The 18,900-nt window shown below is 47.5% G+C and overlaps 1 protein-coding gene across 1 annotated transcript in view; it reads left to right on the top strand.

Moving 5' to 3' along the window:
* The first annotated feature begins 1,035 nt into the window (after nt 1-1,035).
* The window catches only part of SUPT6H (suppressor of Ty 6 homolog (S. cerevisiae)), a 22,100-nt gene continuing 4,235 nt past the window's right edge, over nt 1,036-18,900 (top strand). Inside the window, 29 exon segments of the mRNA XM_009697041.1 lie at nt 1,036-1,144; nt 1,641-1,799; nt 1,988-2,058; nt 2,718-2,913; nt 3,594-3,678; nt 4,061-4,334; nt 5,569-5,670; nt 6,175-6,291; nt 6,836-6,925; nt 7,412-7,554; nt 7,820-7,971; nt 8,454-8,552; nt 8,711-8,840; nt 8,947-9,097; nt 9,514-9,668; nt 10,265-10,460; nt 10,807-10,946; nt 11,025-11,142; nt 11,787-11,863; nt 12,041-12,176; nt 12,594-12,731; nt 13,068-13,235; nt 13,764-13,891; nt 14,965-15,172; nt 15,636-15,783; nt 16,039-16,181; nt 16,950-17,090; nt 18,178-18,373; nt 18,508-18,746. Coding sequence (XP_009695343.1) covers nt 1,036-1,144; nt 1,641-1,799; nt 1,988-2,058; nt 2,718-2,913; nt 3,594-3,678; nt 4,061-4,334; nt 5,569-5,670; nt 6,175-6,291; nt 6,836-6,925; nt 7,412-7,554; nt 7,820-7,971; nt 8,454-8,552; nt 8,711-8,840; nt 8,947-9,097; nt 9,514-9,668; nt 10,265-10,460; nt 10,807-10,946; nt 11,025-11,142; nt 11,787-11,863; nt 12,041-12,176; nt 12,594-12,731; nt 13,068-13,235; nt 13,764-13,891; nt 14,965-15,172; nt 15,636-15,783; nt 16,039-16,181; nt 16,950-17,090; nt 18,178-18,373; nt 18,508-18,746 — 4,209 coding nt within the window.

Genomic DNA, 18,900 nt, shown 5'->3' with positions numbered 1-18,900 from the left:
ATCTGACACCTCCTGTGAGCTTGTTTTCTTACCTTCCCAAAGGCTGGTACTTCTTCCTGGGCTGGTGTTTTCATCTTCACAGCCATTTGAGGAATTGATTTATTTTTTCTTATAGCTGACTTTTGTATGCTTCTCTTGTTTTGGTGTATGTAAAAAGGAACTGAAAAAAAGTCCTCTGAAAACTTAAAAATTGACAGCAAGTTCTGTAACCACAAGAAGTGGAAGGCTCAGAGAGACAGAACTTGAGCCCTGTCTTTATGGACACAGACTTTCCTTTGTGCCAAAGCTTGATTTACACCACTTCCAGAAACGCCAGTTGGGGAAAAACATCAAACAGACGGTTCTGGATATAGAAAACACCCTGTTTCTGTAGTCTCTTGTTACTTGCTAATCTCTGGAGAGAGGCCCCTGGCCTGGAACATCCCAGCCACGGCTCCGTCTGTGTGGGGCGGTGGAGTTGGGCAGCTGGCAGCCCCCAGCCCTGACCCTGCAGCCCCCCCAGGCCCCCCTCCTGTTTGCTCCGTGGGGCTCCGCGGAGCCTTGCTAACAACCTGCAATTGCGATTCAGTCAAGGCCCTTTCCAGGGTCGCTCTGGCTTCATTAACTGAGTGAGGATTAATCCTATTAAGATCCTAATTGGTTGGACTGTGTGCCTAACGCCGTGCGGTGTCGGTGGCAGCGTGGGGTTGCTTTCCTGGCCGCGTGGGAGGGTATGGAGGGGATGAAGGACTTTGGCTGCGTGATGAATGCTGCTGTGACAGGTCCTGTCCTGCTCGCTGAGACACAGGTTGACAGGAGCTAGCGGCACTTGGCTGCTGGCTTCGCTTGCCTAATCTCTGGTGACAGGGATGTCCAGGCAAGATGGACACTGGGTAATTCAGGGCCTTGGTAGATGATTTGAAACCCTCTTGCCTTAGCTGTCTTCTCTCCAAAACCCAGTAGGGGGAAGTGCTTGTGTTTTGCTCGCTCAGCTGATTCAATGGATGTTTCCTCTTTCTCCAGTTCCTGTGGAGCTGTGTGTGAGACGCTGCAGCCATGTCTGACTTTGTAGAAAGTGAAGCAGAGGAGTCTGAGGAGGAGTACAACCAGGATGGGGAGGTTATGCCCAGAGTAACCAAGAAGTTTGTAGAGGAAGATGAGGATGGTGAGTCTGCCTATCTGTTCTGAGTTTGCCGAATTGTCTGTGTGTCTCGCTGCTCTGTTTTACATGCCGTGACTCTGCAGATGGAGCAATAACTGTGCTATAATAGCATGGCCATCTGTAGTCCGTAATCTCAGCTGTTTAAGTGCTTCCCTTCCTCAAAATGCCTAGGTGGCTTTTATATTTGGCAATAGAAAATATACTGCTTCACCCCCATGGGACTTGCAGTCACACAAGTTGATAGTAAACAGTAAAAGCAGAGGAATTCTCCCAGTGTGACCAATCCACCTGTTCCATCTGCAGAGAGAGCGTGAGACCACAAGACAAGAAGTGGGGTTCTGGCACAAGCAGCTGGCTGGGTTCTGTGGCAGTAAAAGTGTTCAGTTAAAATTCTCTCTATGGATGGTGTGATGGAAGATGCTGCTTGCACAGAGCCGAGAAGGGGTCTCAGCAGATAACCAACAGGCAAATGTCTAACACTTGCTGCTTTCCGTCCCAGATGAGGAAGAAGAGGAGGAGAATCTCGATGATCAAGATGAGCAGGGGAACCTGAAAGGATTCATTAATGATGATGACGATGAGGAAGAGGAAGAGGAGGAAGAAGCCAGTGACTCTGGAGACTCTGAGGACGATGTTGGCCACAAAAAGAGAAAGCGCAGTAAGTTTTATGATGATTGTTCATAGCAGGCCACAGCATAAAGCTCTCGCACTGCCCTGCCAGAGAGCAGAGCTCCCCTTCTGCCCTGGGTGTCTGCATGGGCTGGGTAAGCTATACCCTTCTCACTGGTTGGTCCGTTCCCAGATTAGTAAGAGAGAGTGTAACTCATTTCTGCTTTCTTCTCGTAGCTTTTGACGACCGTCTGGAAGATGATGATTTTGACCTCATTGAAGAGAACTTGGGCGTTAAAGTCAAAAGAGTGAGTTGTGTTCCCATGCTACTGTTAATGGTGTGGTGTGTCTTAGCATGGAGGAGGGTGGGCTCCTGGCTGGAGTGAGCCAGTGGCACCTCCCATCTGCTCCTGCCCTCTTCGAAAGGGAAAACTGAGTGCTTGAAGGAAGCAGGATCTCTCCCTGCCCAGGCAACTGGGAACTGGCCTCCTAGAGTTTGCAAAACACTTTCTTCAGGTTTCTAAAGTCTGCTGTACTCCTCCCTTCCCACCTCTGCAAGACAGTCTCAGAGGAGCCCATCTTCCAATAACTTTCTCCTGCATGGTGCTAACCTTAAAGTCAGCACAGGCTATTATGGGCTCTAAAACTCCTTCCCTAACACTCGCTGGAGGCACATCGAGCCAGGCTAACGCTGGTGGTGACAGCGTGCAAGCGACACAGGGCCCTGGAAGCAGCGCAGTCCTTGGCAGGCAGTTATGTTATGTACATGCTGTGCCCTGCGAGCACCTGCAGTGCAGCTCCTGAGCGAGTGGCTCTTCTCCCCTGTGTGCCTGTGCCATGCTGGGCTCCATCCTGCTCCCTCCCAGGTGCCTGCAGACGAACTGCAGTCCTGGCCTGGCAGAGACCACGCTGAGCTTGAGTGTCTGCAGCCGGAATTATGTGCACTGACAAGCTGTTTTGCTTGCAGCAAAAATTCAGGCGTGTGCGAAAAATGTCCGATGATGAGGATGACGAGGAGGAAGACTATGGAAAGGAAGAACATGAGAAGGAAGCCATTGCTGAAGAAATCTTTCAGGATGGTGAAGGCGAGGAAGGAGGGGAAGCTGTTGAAGCTCCTGTTGCTCCACCAGAAGAAGAGGAGGAGGAGGAGGAAGATGAATCTGGTGAGTATGGATGGTCATTTACATCCAAAGTTTGTCCTAGGATTAAAGCACAGGAATGAAGTTAAGACTTTCTGTGAGCTAGAAGTAACTAAAGGCTGGAGCTGTCACGGTAAAGCTCTTGTTAGTCTGATTAGTACAATCTTTAGAATTGAACATTTCTGGGTGGCAGGTTTAGTTTGTCTGTCTAAACCGCTTTGTCCAGAAGCACACTACATGTGCTGAGGTGTGGAATGTCTCCTCTAAGCTGCCTCCGAAATGGAAATGCTTCAAAGTCAGGGCACCGTTTAGTACCTAGTAGCAGAGTGCATGCCTGCCCTGCTTCTCCTCTTCAGCATCAGCCCGGCACCGCTGCTAGGATCATACTGGAAGAGTTTCAAGAATTCTTTCTGTCTAGTACCCAAAGGAGCAAGACTTTTCTGACTGCATTTTCAGCTGCAGATAGTTGCCAGGTGGCTTTGCCTGTGTTTGGCAGTTTGTTGTAGCTTGTTATTGTGGTTCAGACTCCTGGAATGTCTGAGGTTGGTATAGGAGATGCTGTGGGTAGCTGGGCAGACTGACAGCTAGCAGCAGCCTAAGTCTGTGGTAGAAGCTCATAGTTGCACTGGTTGAGCTGAGCTTTGTCAGAGGTACCAGTTGAATATGCAAGTGTACTGACCAGTAAATTGCTTGTTGATGTCCAGACATTGATGACTTCATTGTGGATGACGATGGACAACCTCTGAAGAAGCCAAAATGGCGAAAGAAGCTCCCTGGATACACAGATGCGTAAGTATTGATTGGAAATTGGCCTGGAGCCTCGAAAACAGTGCTCCGCTTGCTTGTTTCTTGCAACTGCAGAGTGATTCAGCTTGTGGTTTGGATACCACTGGTCTCTTTCCCCAAAGGAACCTGGTAAATTTAAATGTGGAACTTTTAGTCTGTGATTTCTTAAATGTCTGACTCCTTCCTTTCTCCCCTGGATTTTTTACAGGGATACCGAACCCAATCCCTTAAGAGAAGTATTTGCATGTACGGCACAAAGAGTTGTATTTTTTAGCCTAGGTGTAAAACTAAAGCTTAGATTTAGGTGCTCTGGCCTCCTCTGTGTGGCTAGAAAGACGTTGTGTGAGCTGCATTGTGGGGCTGAACAATAGTTTTCGTCTTTCAGTGCTTTGCAGGAAGCCCAGGAAATCTTTGGTGTGGACTTTGACTATGATGAGTTTGAGAAGTACAATGAGTACGATGAGGAGATGGAGGAGGAATATGAGTATGAGGATGAAGAAACCGAAGGGGAGACCCGTGTACGACCCAAAAAGACTGCCAAGAAGCGTGTTAGTCGGCGTAGCATCTTTGAGATGTACGAGCCCAGTGAACTGGAGAGCAGTCACCTAACGGACCAGGACAACGAGATCCGCATGACAGACATGCCCGAGAGGTTCCAGGTGAGGGAAGGGGGTGCCGGTGTGCAGGCCGAAAGCATTTCAGCTCCCACCAAGTACAGCAGGCCTGGGACCTGCAGACCAGCTTTCTCACTGGCTGGATCTGGCATCTCTTTTTCCCCTCTTTGAAGATGCCACCTGTCAAATGTATAGGCTGTAACTCTGCATTCAAACATAACGGTGACATTGTGAAGTGTTCTGGCCGTGTAAGCCCGGTTTTGGCGCTGGTGATGGTTTGTCTTTGGCCGCTGGGTGCCAGTGCTGCCCTCCTGGGAGTGGTGCAGGGCTTGTGCTCTGCTGAGATGTCCTTTATGCTGGATGCTGTTAGGAATCCCTTGAGTTGTACCGCTGGATAGCAAGAGGTAGTGCCAGAGAAGGTTTGCTAGGGTTTCTAGCCTACTCGTATGCCAGCCAACACGTGATGGTTCTGTACAAGGTGTTTCTGTAACCCACTTTGATCCAGGTGACTGGGACTTGTACTGCTCTCCATACAGAGTCCTGTTTGTGCTGCTAGGAATCATTCTAGTATATTTTTGTCTTAATTTTAGCCTGTGTTCAGATTTTCACTGAGCAGTCGATCTGCCTTTAGTGTATGTTAATGTAATTCTGTGCAGAGGCTGGTTACCCTCCTTTGTTAAATGGGATGTCTGAGGCTGCCAGCTTTTCAGAAGGACCTTTTTTCCCACGCCAGCGTACACAGCGCAAGGGAATGCAGTTTCTAATGTCTCCTGGCCATATGTGGCCTGTGCAGGCATTTTGTCATCTTCATGGATGTCAGTGATGATTAGAGCAGGCCCCCTGAAAGAGAAGTGGCTGAGACTAAATGCCCAGAGACAGTTTGGAGCTACTTTACATTCTGTTATTCTATGGCTGCAGCAAGAAAAGTGGTAACAAGGCTAGAACAGGCACAGATAGATTGGAACAGAAAATGTAACTGCAGAGGATTTGGGAGTCTGGTAGGAAGCAGGGTTACCCTGACTTGATTGTCACAGAAGATTTCACACCATTGCAGGCCTTTCCACAAGCCTTTGACAGAATTGTTAGGTGCCTTTACCTAGTGTAAAGCTGATGCAGACATTGAAGTCCTATCCTCAGCAAAGCTCTGTGGGTGTGGGAGGTACTGAGACCACATAAGCAACCTGCAGCTCAAAACAATAATTTCCAGGCTTCTTGAAAACACGGTAGTGCAAGCCCTGGTGTTGCACATGCTTCTGCTCATTCTGTTGTCTTTTCACAGTTGCGATCCATCCCAGTGAAGAGTGCTGAAGATGATGAGCTGGAGGAAGAAGCTGACTGGATTTACAGGAATGCGTTTGCAACACCCACCATCTCCTTGCAGGTAAAAGACTATGCCTGGGACTTCTGTCATAAGAGAACTTCAAAGTGTTCCAGATTTCTAGCCTGGAGACATTGTTCCAGGACTCTGCTGAGAGGCATGTGGTGCCCAGTACACCTTTCTTTCTGGTTTTGAGCAGGTCATTTAATGTGCACGTATGTTCATTTCTGCATCTGTAAAATGTCAAAAAGGAACACAGAGAAGTTGCCAGAATAACTGTCAAGAATGATCGAAAGATCTCTGAGCCACTGTGCACTTAGGGCTAAACTAGTATTAGCCATGATCTGCTTTTAACCATCAGTTACCTTGGCCAGGTTCTGCCTCTCCATTTTCCTTTTAGACCAGTCAGGGCTAGGATACTTTTCTGTGGTCTAAAATCAGAGCGTGTACCTAAGCTTGCATTCCCAGCTGACAAAATGACCAACTTTTTCTAGCCTCAGCCTGGGCCAGTCTTTTTAGGGGGTCAGCTCAGGAATACAATCAACACAATGTGTTTCTCCTTTTTAGGAAAGTTCTGACTACCTTGACCGTGGACAACCCAGCAGCAGCTTCAGCCGCAAGGGGCCCAGCACCATCCAGAAGATTAAAGAAGCTCTGAATTTCATGAGAAATCAACATTTTGAGGTAATTCACAGCTCTGCTTCATTGTCAAGATAAGGTCTGAGTTGCTGTCTCCCTATCCAGACAGGACTAGCTGTCCTGAGGGGCTTCTGGAAGCATTTAGGGCAGCAAACTAGAAGGGACTGAGATACCATACCTGGTTGCCTCTCCTGTGAGGAAACGGTGCTTCATTGGAAAGTGCAGCTCATCTTATGAGAGCTGTGGCAACGCAGGTTTTTGAGATCTGTTTGATGTGGCTGCTGTCATCTTATTTCCCTGATCCTGGAGAAGTTGATGCTAAATGAGGTGGAATTTCAGAGTCTCTTGAACATTGCTTGGTCCATTCAACCTATTCTCTGAGGTGTTGCCTGATGTTGCAGAAACTTTTGGTCTATGTGGTGTATTCTTTGGTGGAAGAGCTGGGGCATCAGGGCTTGGTACATCTCCCACACTGCTGCCCCATTAGCTTGTTCTCCCACATGGAACAGGAGCTGGGTGCCAGGACTCCTGGCTGCCAGGAACAGCCTGGTCTCCTGCATGGTGGTGATGAGTCTCATTTCTGACCCAGGTCCCATTCATCGCCTTCTACAGAAAGGAGTATGTGGAGCCAGAGCTGCACATCAATGACCTGTGGAGGGTCTGGCAGTGGGATGAAAAGGTGAGGAGTGTTTTCACTGCTTGTTATCCCATCCACATTTAACATGTCTTCCCACATAGCCTGATATTTTCAGCAGATTTTGTTTTGGCTGTGGAGACCTTGTGTGCTTTTTCACCCACGATTTTTTGCAAGTTTGCTATTATGTGGTGGTAGAGGGTTATCTGACAAAAGAGGATTTAAGAGTCCTTCCCCTTCACCGAGCTTCTTTTGTGTAGTGACCTTTCTTGCAAGGAGTGCAGGTTCCTTCTCTACTATCAGGTAGATCCAAACCTTGATTTTTTTTTTTTTTTTCTGTTAATATACTCTCTCTGAGATGACACCTGCTATGTGTTTAACATCTGGGCTTGGCTGTAAATGAAGATTTTGATGATTATTTTTATATGACAAATATCCCAAGATCCTGGGAGCCCCTGTTTGGGAAGGGAGGAGACAGATGTGACACACTGCGACGGTGCATTTCAGTGGAAGTCTTTTTTCTCATGTTAGTGGACCCAGCTGAAGATCCGCAAGCAGAACCTGACACGTCTGTTTGAGAAGATGCAGGCCTATCAGTACGAACAAATCTCCGCTGACCCAGACAAACCCTTGGCTGATGGAATAAGGGCCTTGGATACTACTGACATGGAGAGGTATGGTGCCATGACTTTCTTATATTAATTCCAAAATGACTTAAAATATGCATTAACTTGCCCAAATAGCACAGGCTTTCTGGCCACTGCAGTGCATTGACTTTAGCCTCCCCACAAAAGTGGTAACAAGAAGTATTTAAAACTCTTTTGGAAGATGAGCCCAAGTGCTCCTTCTGCCTGACTTGTACCAGAGCAGGTTTCCTGAGTGCTCTGACTACGGCTCAGCTGCAAGCAGGGTGTAACATGCTGGCTTTGCATGCCGTAGGTTGAAGGACGTGCAGTCCATGGACGAGCTGAAGGACGTGTATAATCACTTCCTGCTGTACTATGGGCGAGACATCCCCAAGATGCAGAATGCTGCCAAGGCTGCTCGAAAGAAGCAAAAGCGTATCCGAGAGGATGGTGAAGAGGAAGAAGGTTTGTCCCCAGATTTTATAGTCTCCTAATTGTGGGCTGGTTGAAAATCCTGGTTCAAAAGAATAGTAAGAAAGTTTGTTTAAAAGCCCATGTGTTTGCACAGAGCATATGTGGTGTTCACTTGTACCTCAAGGTAGTCCCAGGTCTTCCAGGCATCTCAAAATTTTTAACGTTTGCCACACAAGGTGGTGCTTTTCGATGGACTGAATACCACCCCTCCAAGCAAGAATCAGCCACCTTGATGTGTGTTTTAATGTGCAACCCAGAGATACTGCTATTAAAACTGCAAAAGAGTGAAATTGAAGAGAAGATAGCACTTTAATTTTAAGGCTACTGTGACCTTTGAAATTATGTGTTTGTGGAATTTAGGGACTCTGTTGCACAATGTAGGTTGTGTTTAATCTCTTTGTTGTGCTTCTGACACACTGCAGCTGTCTGGATGCCTCTGTAAAGAGGCCTTGCTAAACATATCCTTCCCATAGGTGAAGGGGAGGATGCAGAAGATGATGAGCAGAAAGGACCTGAGCTGAAGCAGGCTTCCCGTCGGGATATGTACACCATCTGTCAAACAGCTGGGCTGGGTAAGGGCTGTACTCTGTCATGCTGAGCTTGCAGTGGCCTAGCCCTCATGCTCTTCTGGGTGATGTTGCTTACCTGTAGAAGGAGGACTGATAGTTTTGCTCAATATAAGCTACAGTACCCTTGTCCTCATTGGTTTTGGTTTTGTTGTTTTTACCAGATGGCCTGGCTAAGAAGTTTGGTCTGACACCTGAGCAGTTTGGGGAGAATCTCCGAGACAGTTACCAGCGTCACGAGACAGAGCAGTTCCCTGCAGAGCCCCTGGAGCTGGCCAAGGATTATGTGTGTAGGTCAGTGTTGGGAGATCTTCATGGGGGTTCTGCGGATGTGACACAAGGGAGGGAATCTGGGGACATTCTCAAGTCCCAAGCCTTCATGTTGCCTTTTTGCTTTTAGTCAATTCCCAAGCCCTGAAGCTGTGCTGGAAGGAGCCCGATACATGGTGGCTTTGCAGATAGCCAGAGAGCCTTTGGTCAGACAGGTCCTGAGACAGACTTTCCAAGAAAGAGCTAAAATCAACATTTCACCAACCAAAAAGGGGAAGAAGGTAAGGAAGGGAGCTCTGACTCTGTGAGTCAATTCAGGGAAGAATCTAAATAGCATACAAATCCTCGTTTTTGCATCTGAAAACTTCTCTCATGTCAGTGGCAACTGAATAAATCTCAGAGCAGCATGTGAGCTGGGCTGTTGCAGAGGCCAGCTCAGCAGCATGCTGCATATTTAGTCTCAGTGTTTCATCAGATCTAATTCTTGCTGTTGAGATGGTGCCTTCAATTATTGGAACAGTCTCTTTCTCTGGGACTGGGAATGAATTCCACTGTGTCCTGCTGGGGAAGGAAATGCAGACTGGCAGGCATAGGGGTGAGGGGGTATTGAATAAAAAACATTGTCTGCTATGGTATACAGAAGGATCGTTCTTCATGAATGCCTGCATGCATACTGACTGTCTCTCCTCTCTCCCAGGATATTGATGAAGCCCACTATGCCTATTCCTTTAAATACTTGAAGAACAAGCCTGTGAAGGAGCTGCGAGATGACCAGTTCTTGAAAATGAGCCTGGCAGAGGAGGAGGCACTGCTCACTATAGATATCAGCATTGACATGAAAGGAGTGGAAGGGTGAGTCCTCACTGGCCGTGACATCCATGCCTTGGCAGAGCTCGTTCATCCAGTACTGCCGTGCTGTTAAGAGCTTCTCTGTAACCCAGACTGCTCCTGGAAGTCATGGCCTGGTGATTTCCTGCACCTTAAAGTCAAGCAGCACCTCAGAGTCTTGCTTTTTTTCTTCATCTTAGTGCTTTAGCAGCCAACCATCTATTCATTTGAAGGCAAACTCTGAAGCCTTTAGGATTTTTGTGAAAGCTGATGCTTGTTTCCCAGCCACCCTCGCTGTGTGCTCCTTGGTTCCTTCCCTGCACATCTGAGTAGCCACACTGTGCAATGTGGGTGTGCTGGAGTGGTTGTGAGCTGCCCCGTGTTGCCCTGATCAGGCCTCTTTGTGCTGCCAGCATGGCATTCAGCTGCGATCTGCCTAGCAGCATAGCTTTTGTGGCTAAAGGGGTGTTTGATGGGAGGATTGGCTCTTTTCTAAATCTTCCAGGCAGCTGCCTGAATCTGAGGTCCTGTTACTACGTCTCTGTGCAGGAATCTGCCAGTGGTGGTGTCAGTGCAGGTGTTTGGAGCCCTTCTGTATCTCCTCCTCTCATTTCTTGCAGTTATGGTAGCGACCAGACGTACTTTGAGGAAATCAAACAGTTCTATTATCGGGATGAGTTCAGCCACCAGGTGCAAGAGTGGAATCGGCAGCGTACGATGGCCATTGAGCGGTCCCTCAACCAGTTCCTCTATGTGCAGATGGCTAAAGAGTTGAAGAACAAGCTGTTGGTAGAGGCCAAGGAGTATGTCCTCAAGGTGAGACGGGAGACAGATGGGTTTGAGTCAGAGCTGGGGTTACAAATGCTAACGGTCCTGCAGTGTGCTGAGGATAGCTGTTAACAGACCATACACAGGCTCTTAGGAAGGAGGACGAGGCAGGCAGGGGTCTGAGTCTGTTTCTTTCCCAAGGATGGAGAGAAAAGCAGATATCTCAGTGGGAGGGAATATGAGCTCCGTGGTCCTGGAGAGCTGGTCCCAGTCCTGGCAGAGTATACTGTCTTGCTGCCTTGAGCAGTCCACGGCCTTTCCTCCGGAGAAGGGCTGTGCCAAAGCACCTGCAGTGGATTTTCTCACTCCTCTCTCCCCTTCTCTGTTCTACCAGGCTTGCAGCCGGAAACTGTACAACTGGCTAAAAGTAGCTTCATACCGTCCTGATCAGCAAGTGGAGGAAGATGATGATTTCATGGATGAAAACCAAGGGAAGGGCATTCGGGTGCTAGGCATTGCGTTTTCCTCAGCCAGGTAGGGGGGAAGGAATTGCTTCTTGATCCATGTACAGCTTTAGCAATCTTCCATGTCTGAGTGATCTCTGTTTTGCAGGGACCACCCTGTGTTTTGCGCCCTTGTTAACGGAGAGGGTGAGGTTACAGACTTCCTCCGATTGCCGCATTTCACAAAGAGGAGGAATGCCTGGCGTGAGGAAGAGAGGGAAAAGAAGGTGAGCCTTGGTGCAGCTATTGTCAAGACGAATGTTTGCATGTTGCTTTGGTTCCAGGCAATCCACCGTGGGCTGGAGAGGAATAGTCAATCTGAAAACAGCTCAGACCTTGTCACTCTTGCATGCAGGGATATTGCCTTTTTCCCACCCTGTAATTATGCTGGCAGAACAGTTGCTTCCAGTTAAATTCAATTCATCTCTTCTGCTCCTCTTATGGGGAGTGGCAGGACCTTGCCATTTCTGAGTTCTGCTGATTGAGAGTTTGTGAGCTTCTGTGGTCGCAGCTACTGAATTTTTCTCTCCTTCTCCTGATCACATTATACTAGCGAGAGGCTGTGGGACCTGCTGGAGCTTGAGGCAGGCTTTTGACTTCCATTCCCTGCTTGCGCTGATTTCCTGTAACACCGGAGTGTGATGCCATCAGTCTTTCCTCTGCAGAGCTTTCCTGTTTGTCCTTACAGTGGTCAGGAGCTGCATGGCTGGCCCGTAGAAAAGACATTTAGCCATGTTCATGTGATGGTGGCAAATCAGGATGGCACTGGGGGAGGATTTGCCCTGTGAAATAGGAACCCAGGACTAGTAGCTAGCTCAGTACAGAAACCCTCTAGCTTTTCTACTCTGACCTGTCTCGGTTTCCTTTCCAGGCACAGGATATTGAAACTTTGAAAAAATTCCTCCTGAACAAGAAGCCTCACGTGGTGACAATTGCAGGCGAGAACAGGTCAGTCTTTGTGTTCCTTCCACCTTCCACTTCGCAGTCTCTTTGCAGTCCTTTCCTCACGCCTGTCCACGTTTCACTGTTTGTGGTGTGAGGTAACCCTTGGGGGCTATCTCCCTAAGTGATTCCAGGACCCAGCCTTGCACTCTCCCCTCAATCCCCTTGGCTGTCTCTCCCTAGGGATGCTCAGATGCTGATGGAGGATGTAAAGAGAATTGTTCATGAGCTGGATCAAGGGCAGCAGCTGTCCTCTATCGGAGTGGAGCTGGTGGACAACGAACTGGCCATCCTCTACATGAACAGCAAGAAGTCTGAGGTGAACCTTCTGTTATTCCAGCTGTCCCTTAGTCTGTCACTCATTCGTGCTGTCTCATCCTCTATTTGTTGTGCTGGCCCTGACTTGCATCATCTGTCTCATGTGATCCATCTAGACAGTGATGATCTTTGGATCAAGGCTAAACATCTTATTTAGGCTTCCCTGAAGAGATCAGCACCAGCAGATGTACAAAGTAGATATTGATGTAGTCTGAAATGAATCTTGCTCAGCTGAGCGAATGAAGTTGTTTCATTCCTAGTTGCAGCAGAGCTCCTGGGAGCCTTTGACATCAGCTGTCTTTGCCCTGAGCACCAAATGCTTCCCTTGTTCCAATCCCTGTTGATATGTCTTTGCTAGTTGTGCTACAAAGTGTGAAAACATCATCAGGGTTTTCCCTGATTCTCTGGCCTCTTGCAGAGTGAGTTCCGGGATTACCCACCTCTGTTGCGTCAAGCTGTCTCCCTTGCTCGTCGCATTCAGGACCCCCTCATTGAGTTTGCCCAGGTCTGCAGCTCTGATGAGGATATTCTCTGCCTGAAACTCCACCCTCTGCAGGTAAGTTTTCCTTGTGAGATCCTCGGGCAAGGAAGATCCTTCCCTCCGAGAGAAAGTGGCCTGGGAGGCCTGGGACAGTTTGCTGTCAAAGAACAGTGTTCCAAGATGAACTGGTGTGAGTTCTGCTTATTCTGAGCCATATTCAGGCTACACGGCGCCTTTTTTTTTTTTTTGCCTCCTTTACCTCATCTGCCTCCTGCCTTTAGGCTGTTCTCAGGGGTAACTGAGGTGCAGTACAGCTCCTGAGAGCGAGTGTGTTGTGTTTGGCTCAGCTTGCTTATGGCAAAGTGTTGCACGCATCTCCATGCGAGGGCTAACACCTCTCCTTTCTGTCAGGAGCACGTGGTGAAGGAGGAACTGCTGAATGCCCTCTACTGCGAATTCATAAACCGTGTGAACGAGGTGGGAGTGGATGTCAATCGGGCTATTGCTCACCCTCACAGCCAGGCTTTGCTGCAGTATGTGTGTGGCCTAGGACCACGCAAAGGCACTCATCTGCTAAAGGTAAGGAGGCTTCTGTTGCTGTCTACAAAAAGAACGCATCACCAATAATGTGCGAGTTGGCCTGATGGCAGTGCTGTTACAAGATGAGTCGGGGTCCCGTGTGCCAGATGCAGCCGACAGCTCCGTTGACGTGTGTGTTATGTGTTATCTCACTGCGCCGAACCCCAAAGCTATGCATGGGCTTATGTCCTTGATAGACCCAAGCAATACAGCAGATCCATCAATCCTAGCTACCTCCTGAACCCACAGGAACGGATGCACTGTTACAGTATCAAGACGCCTCCATACTGTAGAAAACACAAGGCAAAAAGCCAACGCTTTTCCTAAGAGTTGGAGCTGTTCCATGTGGAGTCATCTCCTTTCATACAACATTGAGACACAGGCAGGGTGCAACAATTTTATGAGTTGTGATGGGCTTGATTATGTCAGATGTTTTGAAGACTGCAGTATCCAGTGTGAATCCTCTGCTTTTCCTGGAGAACCCTTGTGTTTGAATAGCGAGGTTTATACTGTTACCTCTCTCTCCAGATCTTAAAACAAAACAACACACGTCTGGAGAACAGGACCCAGCTGGTTACGATGTGTCACATGGGACCCAAGGTGTTTATCAACTGTGCTGGCTTCATCAAAATTGACACGGCATCACTGGGTGATAGGTGGGTATTGGGTTGCATTCAGTGTCATACGGGGTATGGAGTTAGCATGAGCGACGGAGTCCGTGTTCCCGAGAGTTTCTGTGTGGCCCCTCTGACTTCTGGCCAAGTTCAGGTGTTGCTGATTATTAATCTGATTCTTAAGGGCAGCTAAACTTGCACAGCAGTGTGAGCTGCAGAACATTAATTATACAACTTGCTATGGTTTGAAAGACCCTTTGTGGTCAAGAGGAACTAAACTAGAAACAGTTGTTCTAACAGTCGTCATGCATGTCCGTTAGTAACCCATGTGCACTTTTGCTTAGTTTCCACCTAGTCCTACCAAGAGTCTTTTATTTTTCTGAAGTTTCAAACTTGAGGAGTAACTTGGCCATTTAGCTTCCTCTTAAACTAGTAGCAATACTGGGAAGTTTGTAGAGCATTAGGTTACTGGTAACTAAACAAGAGATGAGTGTCTGAAGGATAGCAGTAACCTGGTTTCTAAATCTCCGATTGCTTTGCACAGAAGGGTCACTTGTTGGAAAAGTGCTTTCTCTAGGGCTGGTGCGGTATCCTTTTTGCCTTTGAAAAGCGGTCTGAGAAAGGATGCCTGGCTGAATCCTTACACTGAGTGATCTAACTCCGCTAGTCCCTGGTTCTTGCAGGGTACAAGTCCCAGAGATGCAGGGGGCAAAGTGTAGCCTCATCCAAACAGCTAGATGCGGATGGCTGCACTGCCAGTTGGCAACACGTAATTTGTACAAGGAGAGAAACTGTAGAAAGCTGTGTGCTCATAGAGCAGCTATAGTACACAGGGTGAACAAATCTACCTGGCATCCAAAATGCCTGGCTGTATCTTTGCAGTGCAGGAGCTGTAGGCAGGAATTTGTCATGTCTTGCCTTGGCTTCTCTTGGTTTAGCAATGAAGAATTCATTGTGTCCTTTTTAGAGTAGTTTGTTCCGTGCAGGATGGCGGTGGCAAAGCAGCCACGCAGCCAGTAGTGGTGCTCAACAGCGTGCTTTGTTATTGAGCTGAAGGAGGTGACTCGGGAACCCTGCAGAGTCCTTATCTGAACATTGCTTTGGTTTTATTTCAGTACCGATTCCTACATCGAAGTCCTAGATGGGTCTAGGGTCCATCCTGAAACTTATGAATGGGCAAGAAAAATGGCAGTGGATGCCTTGGAATACGATGAGTCGGCAGAGGATGCTAATCCCGCGGGAGCTCTAGAGGAGATCTTAGAAAACCCTGAGCGTCTGAAAGACCTGGATCTCGATGCCTTTGCTGAAGAACTGGAAAGACAGGTGTGCTGTGGGTTCCTGGTGCTGAGAAACAGAGGAGAAGCTCTGCTGTCCAGCTCAGTTTCTTATGTTTTATGGCTGGTGACCCTTATTCTTTCTAGGAGCTAATCATTTAGCTGCTGCCGTTGTAAAATGCATGAACAGCCATGATGAGCATTCAGTGTCTGACAATGGGATGTACTAAATGCCTACAGAAAGTGCACTTGGGGCAGAGCGGGGAAGGAGACAGGAGACAGTGATTAGACCATTTAAGCTGTATTCCCCGAAATTTAACTTTTTTTCTGAATGTATTGGTACTTTTAACCTCCTCAACATCCTGTGACTGAATTCTATGGTACCCTGTGCATTCCTGGTTTTTAAATTTGTTGTTTGATAAGTTCCTTGAGTTCTTTCATAACTTATACTGTATTCCCTACTCGCCTTCTTCCTGCTGCTCATGGCTTTATAACCTTTGAATACCACACAGGGCTACGGTGACAAGCATATCACTTTATATGACATTCGAGCTGAACTAAGCTGCAGGTACAAGGACCTGAGAACCCCATACCGTTCTCCAAACACAGAAGAGGTCTTCAATATGCTGACCAAAGAAACTCCAGAGACTTTTTATATAGGTACATCCCTGTTTACATCCCTGGTTTCTGCCATTCTAAGTTGACTTAGGATGTTTAAAGGTGGGGCAGAGGGATCTTGGTGAGCATGATGTTGGGACGATGCTATGGTTGCACATATGTGAAGCAGCTTTTCAAGTGCCTAGGTAGTCTCCTAACACTTTCATGCACAACTACCTTAGATCGAGGAAACTGCCCAGCCCTGCAGTTGACTTTCAGTTTTTCATTCTTTCCTTCTCCTCTCCCATCACCCCACAGGTAAAATGATCATCTGCAATGTGACTGGGATAGCCCACAGGCGGCCGCAAGGAGAAAGCTACGACCAGGCAATACGGAACGATGAAACTGGCCTTTGGCAGTGTCCTTTCTGTCAGCAGGATAACTTTCCAGAGCTCAGCGAGGTGGGGCTGCTTCTCCTAACGGGCCTGCCTTTGTCGGGAGTGGGCTATTGTCAGGCTTGAGCGTTTGGTAGGGTTCTTGGGAGACAAGGTATCAGAGCCAAGATTGTGTCTGCAGTGCCCCAGGATCCCAACCTGAATGTGTCCTTTGGCTGCAAATACAATCTGTTCCACTTTTGACTAACTGTTTCAGTATAGATTTGACAAGTTCTTTATGGCTACATTATGGATTTTAGTGAACTGGGCTAGGAGTGAAATGAAATGAAAGCTGACCAGTTCTTTGCAAATACATAAAGCAGGTTTGTTTGTGGTCTAGGATTGTGTTTTACGCAGAGAAACTGCCGTGACACTGAGCACAGAAGGTTGTTCTGCCACCTTCTCAATTTTAAGAACTTATCTGGACTCCCTGCTGCTTAATGCAGCTGTACTTTAGGTCTCTTCTAAACACTGCTGAATTCCAGCCTTGGTAATCCGTGACTTTAAAACCCTATAGCGTTCATTAGAAACCAGCCCTGGCTGCAGCCTTGTGTTCAGGGTCTAAAAATGTTCTGACCTTCCTGGTTGCAAAGCCCCATAAGCTGGGCAGAACTGAAGTAGGAAGGTTGCATTACTGGGTAGCATTCATTGAAGTCCTCTGTCCTCTGCCCTTCCACATGTCTCTGCTGGCTATGCTAGTTTGCTGACATAGCTTTTAGACGTGTGTGAGTGTGAGCTGCCAGGACTATTTTTTTTTTTCCATGCTGAATGACTTTTACTTTTGCCTTGCTCAAGGTTTGGAACCACTTTGACAGCGGATCCTGCCCAGGTCAGGCCATTGGAGTGAAGACACGTCTGGATAATGGTGTCGCTGGCTTCATCCCAACAAAATTTCTTAGTGATAAGGTGGTCAAACGGCCAGAAGAAAGGGTGAAGGTATGAAAGCAGTGGATTTTTACATATCCAGCAAGAGCTGGAACAGCCTGGAGCCAATACCAAAGATTCAGAGTTTGGTTAATAACACTGTTCCCTAAATGACTTTTCAAACCTTATTTTCATTTAAGGGCTTTAAATCAGCAGCAAGTTCAGGTTCTGGTTACTGTCCTCCTCCCACAGTGCAAATCTCTCTTGGCAGCTGGTGGGAACCATGTTAATCAGTTAACATGTTGCAGTGTGGAAGGATTTATTGTAGTCTGGCTAAAGTCTGGGTTTAGGAGGCCAGAAGGCATTCTAATGCAGAGCTGCCCTTTGTTTCTGGCTTTCTAAAGAGTTCACTGAACTGCAGTTAGATATGCAAGGGTCACTTTGCCTCTCTCATAGCTTTTTCTTCTGTCTCAGTTCGTTTGTGGAGGTCATCAGAGTTACTGGTCTTGCTCAGGACAGGGATTGGGGTTCTGAAAGAAACAATCTTGTATTTTTATCACATGATAAAATAGAGGTTTAACATCTTTGCTGTCTTTTGGGGTCACCCTGACAGTTTATGCAGGTGATGGATAATCCTGTAAGCTCAGAGGTCTCTTAGCATTTCTTTAAAGAGTCATTAATTTCAACACGGTTAACTGGACTAAGACATTGCAGTTTTTGTGGTGATATTTCGTGTTTTCCATTTTATTACAGCAGTCCTTTGGGTGTCTTCCACTGTTTCTGAACAGACTTAACTGTTTGCTTGCACATCGTGAAGTCCAGTTTTGATGCTCCCATTGTTAAAGATATGTAAAACAGGAAACTTAATTGTCCTCAGCCTCCAGACATGCAGTTTTCTGTGTGGTATGGTGCACATACCATGCTGGAGAACTGTCTGTTTTTCCTTTAATCTGTTTTGATTCTAGTCGGCTTGGGGATCAGTTGATTTTTGGTTCATATGGAAGGATCACTTTTAAAAGTTGTATCAGTCTGAAGTAGATGAGGTACTTTGTACCTCCTTATTGGCGGTGTGACCCCACACGGGTTGCTCTGTGTTGCAGGGGAGGGTGGCATTATCAGCCAAACCTGCTGATCAGCTTTGCTTGCCCCTCTCCTGTAGGTGGGAATGACCGTTCACTGCAGGATTATGAAGATTGACATTGAGAAGTTCAGTGCCGACCTGACCTGCAGGACCTCAGACCTTATGGATAAGAACAATGAGTGGAAACTTCCTAAAGACACCTACTATGACTTTGACTCTGAGGCAGCAGATCACAAACAGGAAGAAGATCTGAAAAGAAAGCAGCAGCGGACAAGTGAGTCTCTAATTTTTCTCTCCCTTCTAATGCCAGCCTTCCCAGGGTGCTTCAGGAGAATAAGCACAGTTAGACGTATAGTTGCAATAAAGTAGTTCCTCTTGGAAACCTAAACACTCCGCTTTGTGCCGCAGCGTACATCAAGAGAGTAATTGCTCACCCATCATTCCACAACATTAGCTTCAAGCAAGCCGAGAAGATGATGGAGACCATGGACCAAGGGGATGTGATTATTCGGCCAAGTAGCAAGGGGGAGAACCACCTGACTGTCACCTGGAAGGTGAACGATGGGATTTACCAACACGTGGATGTCCGAGAAGAGGGCAAGGAGAATGCCTTCAGCCTGGGCTCCACGCTTTGGATTAACACAGAGGTAAGAGCCCTGCAGAGCATGCCTGGGAAGGAGAAGTGCCTGTTTGGTAGGGCCAGGCTGGCACAGCCTTTCTGTCCTTGCAACTGCTTTCAGACTGTTGGAGAGGAACTTCCATTGCAGTTCTCCAGATTCTTAGACAATAGTCAGCTCTCTT

This window comes from Cariama cristata, unplaced genomic scaffold (assembly GCF_000690535.1).
Source record: "Cariama cristata isolate BGI_N322 unplaced genomic scaffold, ASM69053v1 scaffold23003, whole genome shotgun sequence".
Taxonomy (NCBI): domain Eukaryota; kingdom Metazoa; phylum Chordata; class Aves; order Cariamiformes; family Cariamidae; genus Cariama; species Cariama cristata.
Note: the sequence above shows the minus strand (reverse complement) of the source record. Positions and strands in the feature narration are given on the sequence as shown.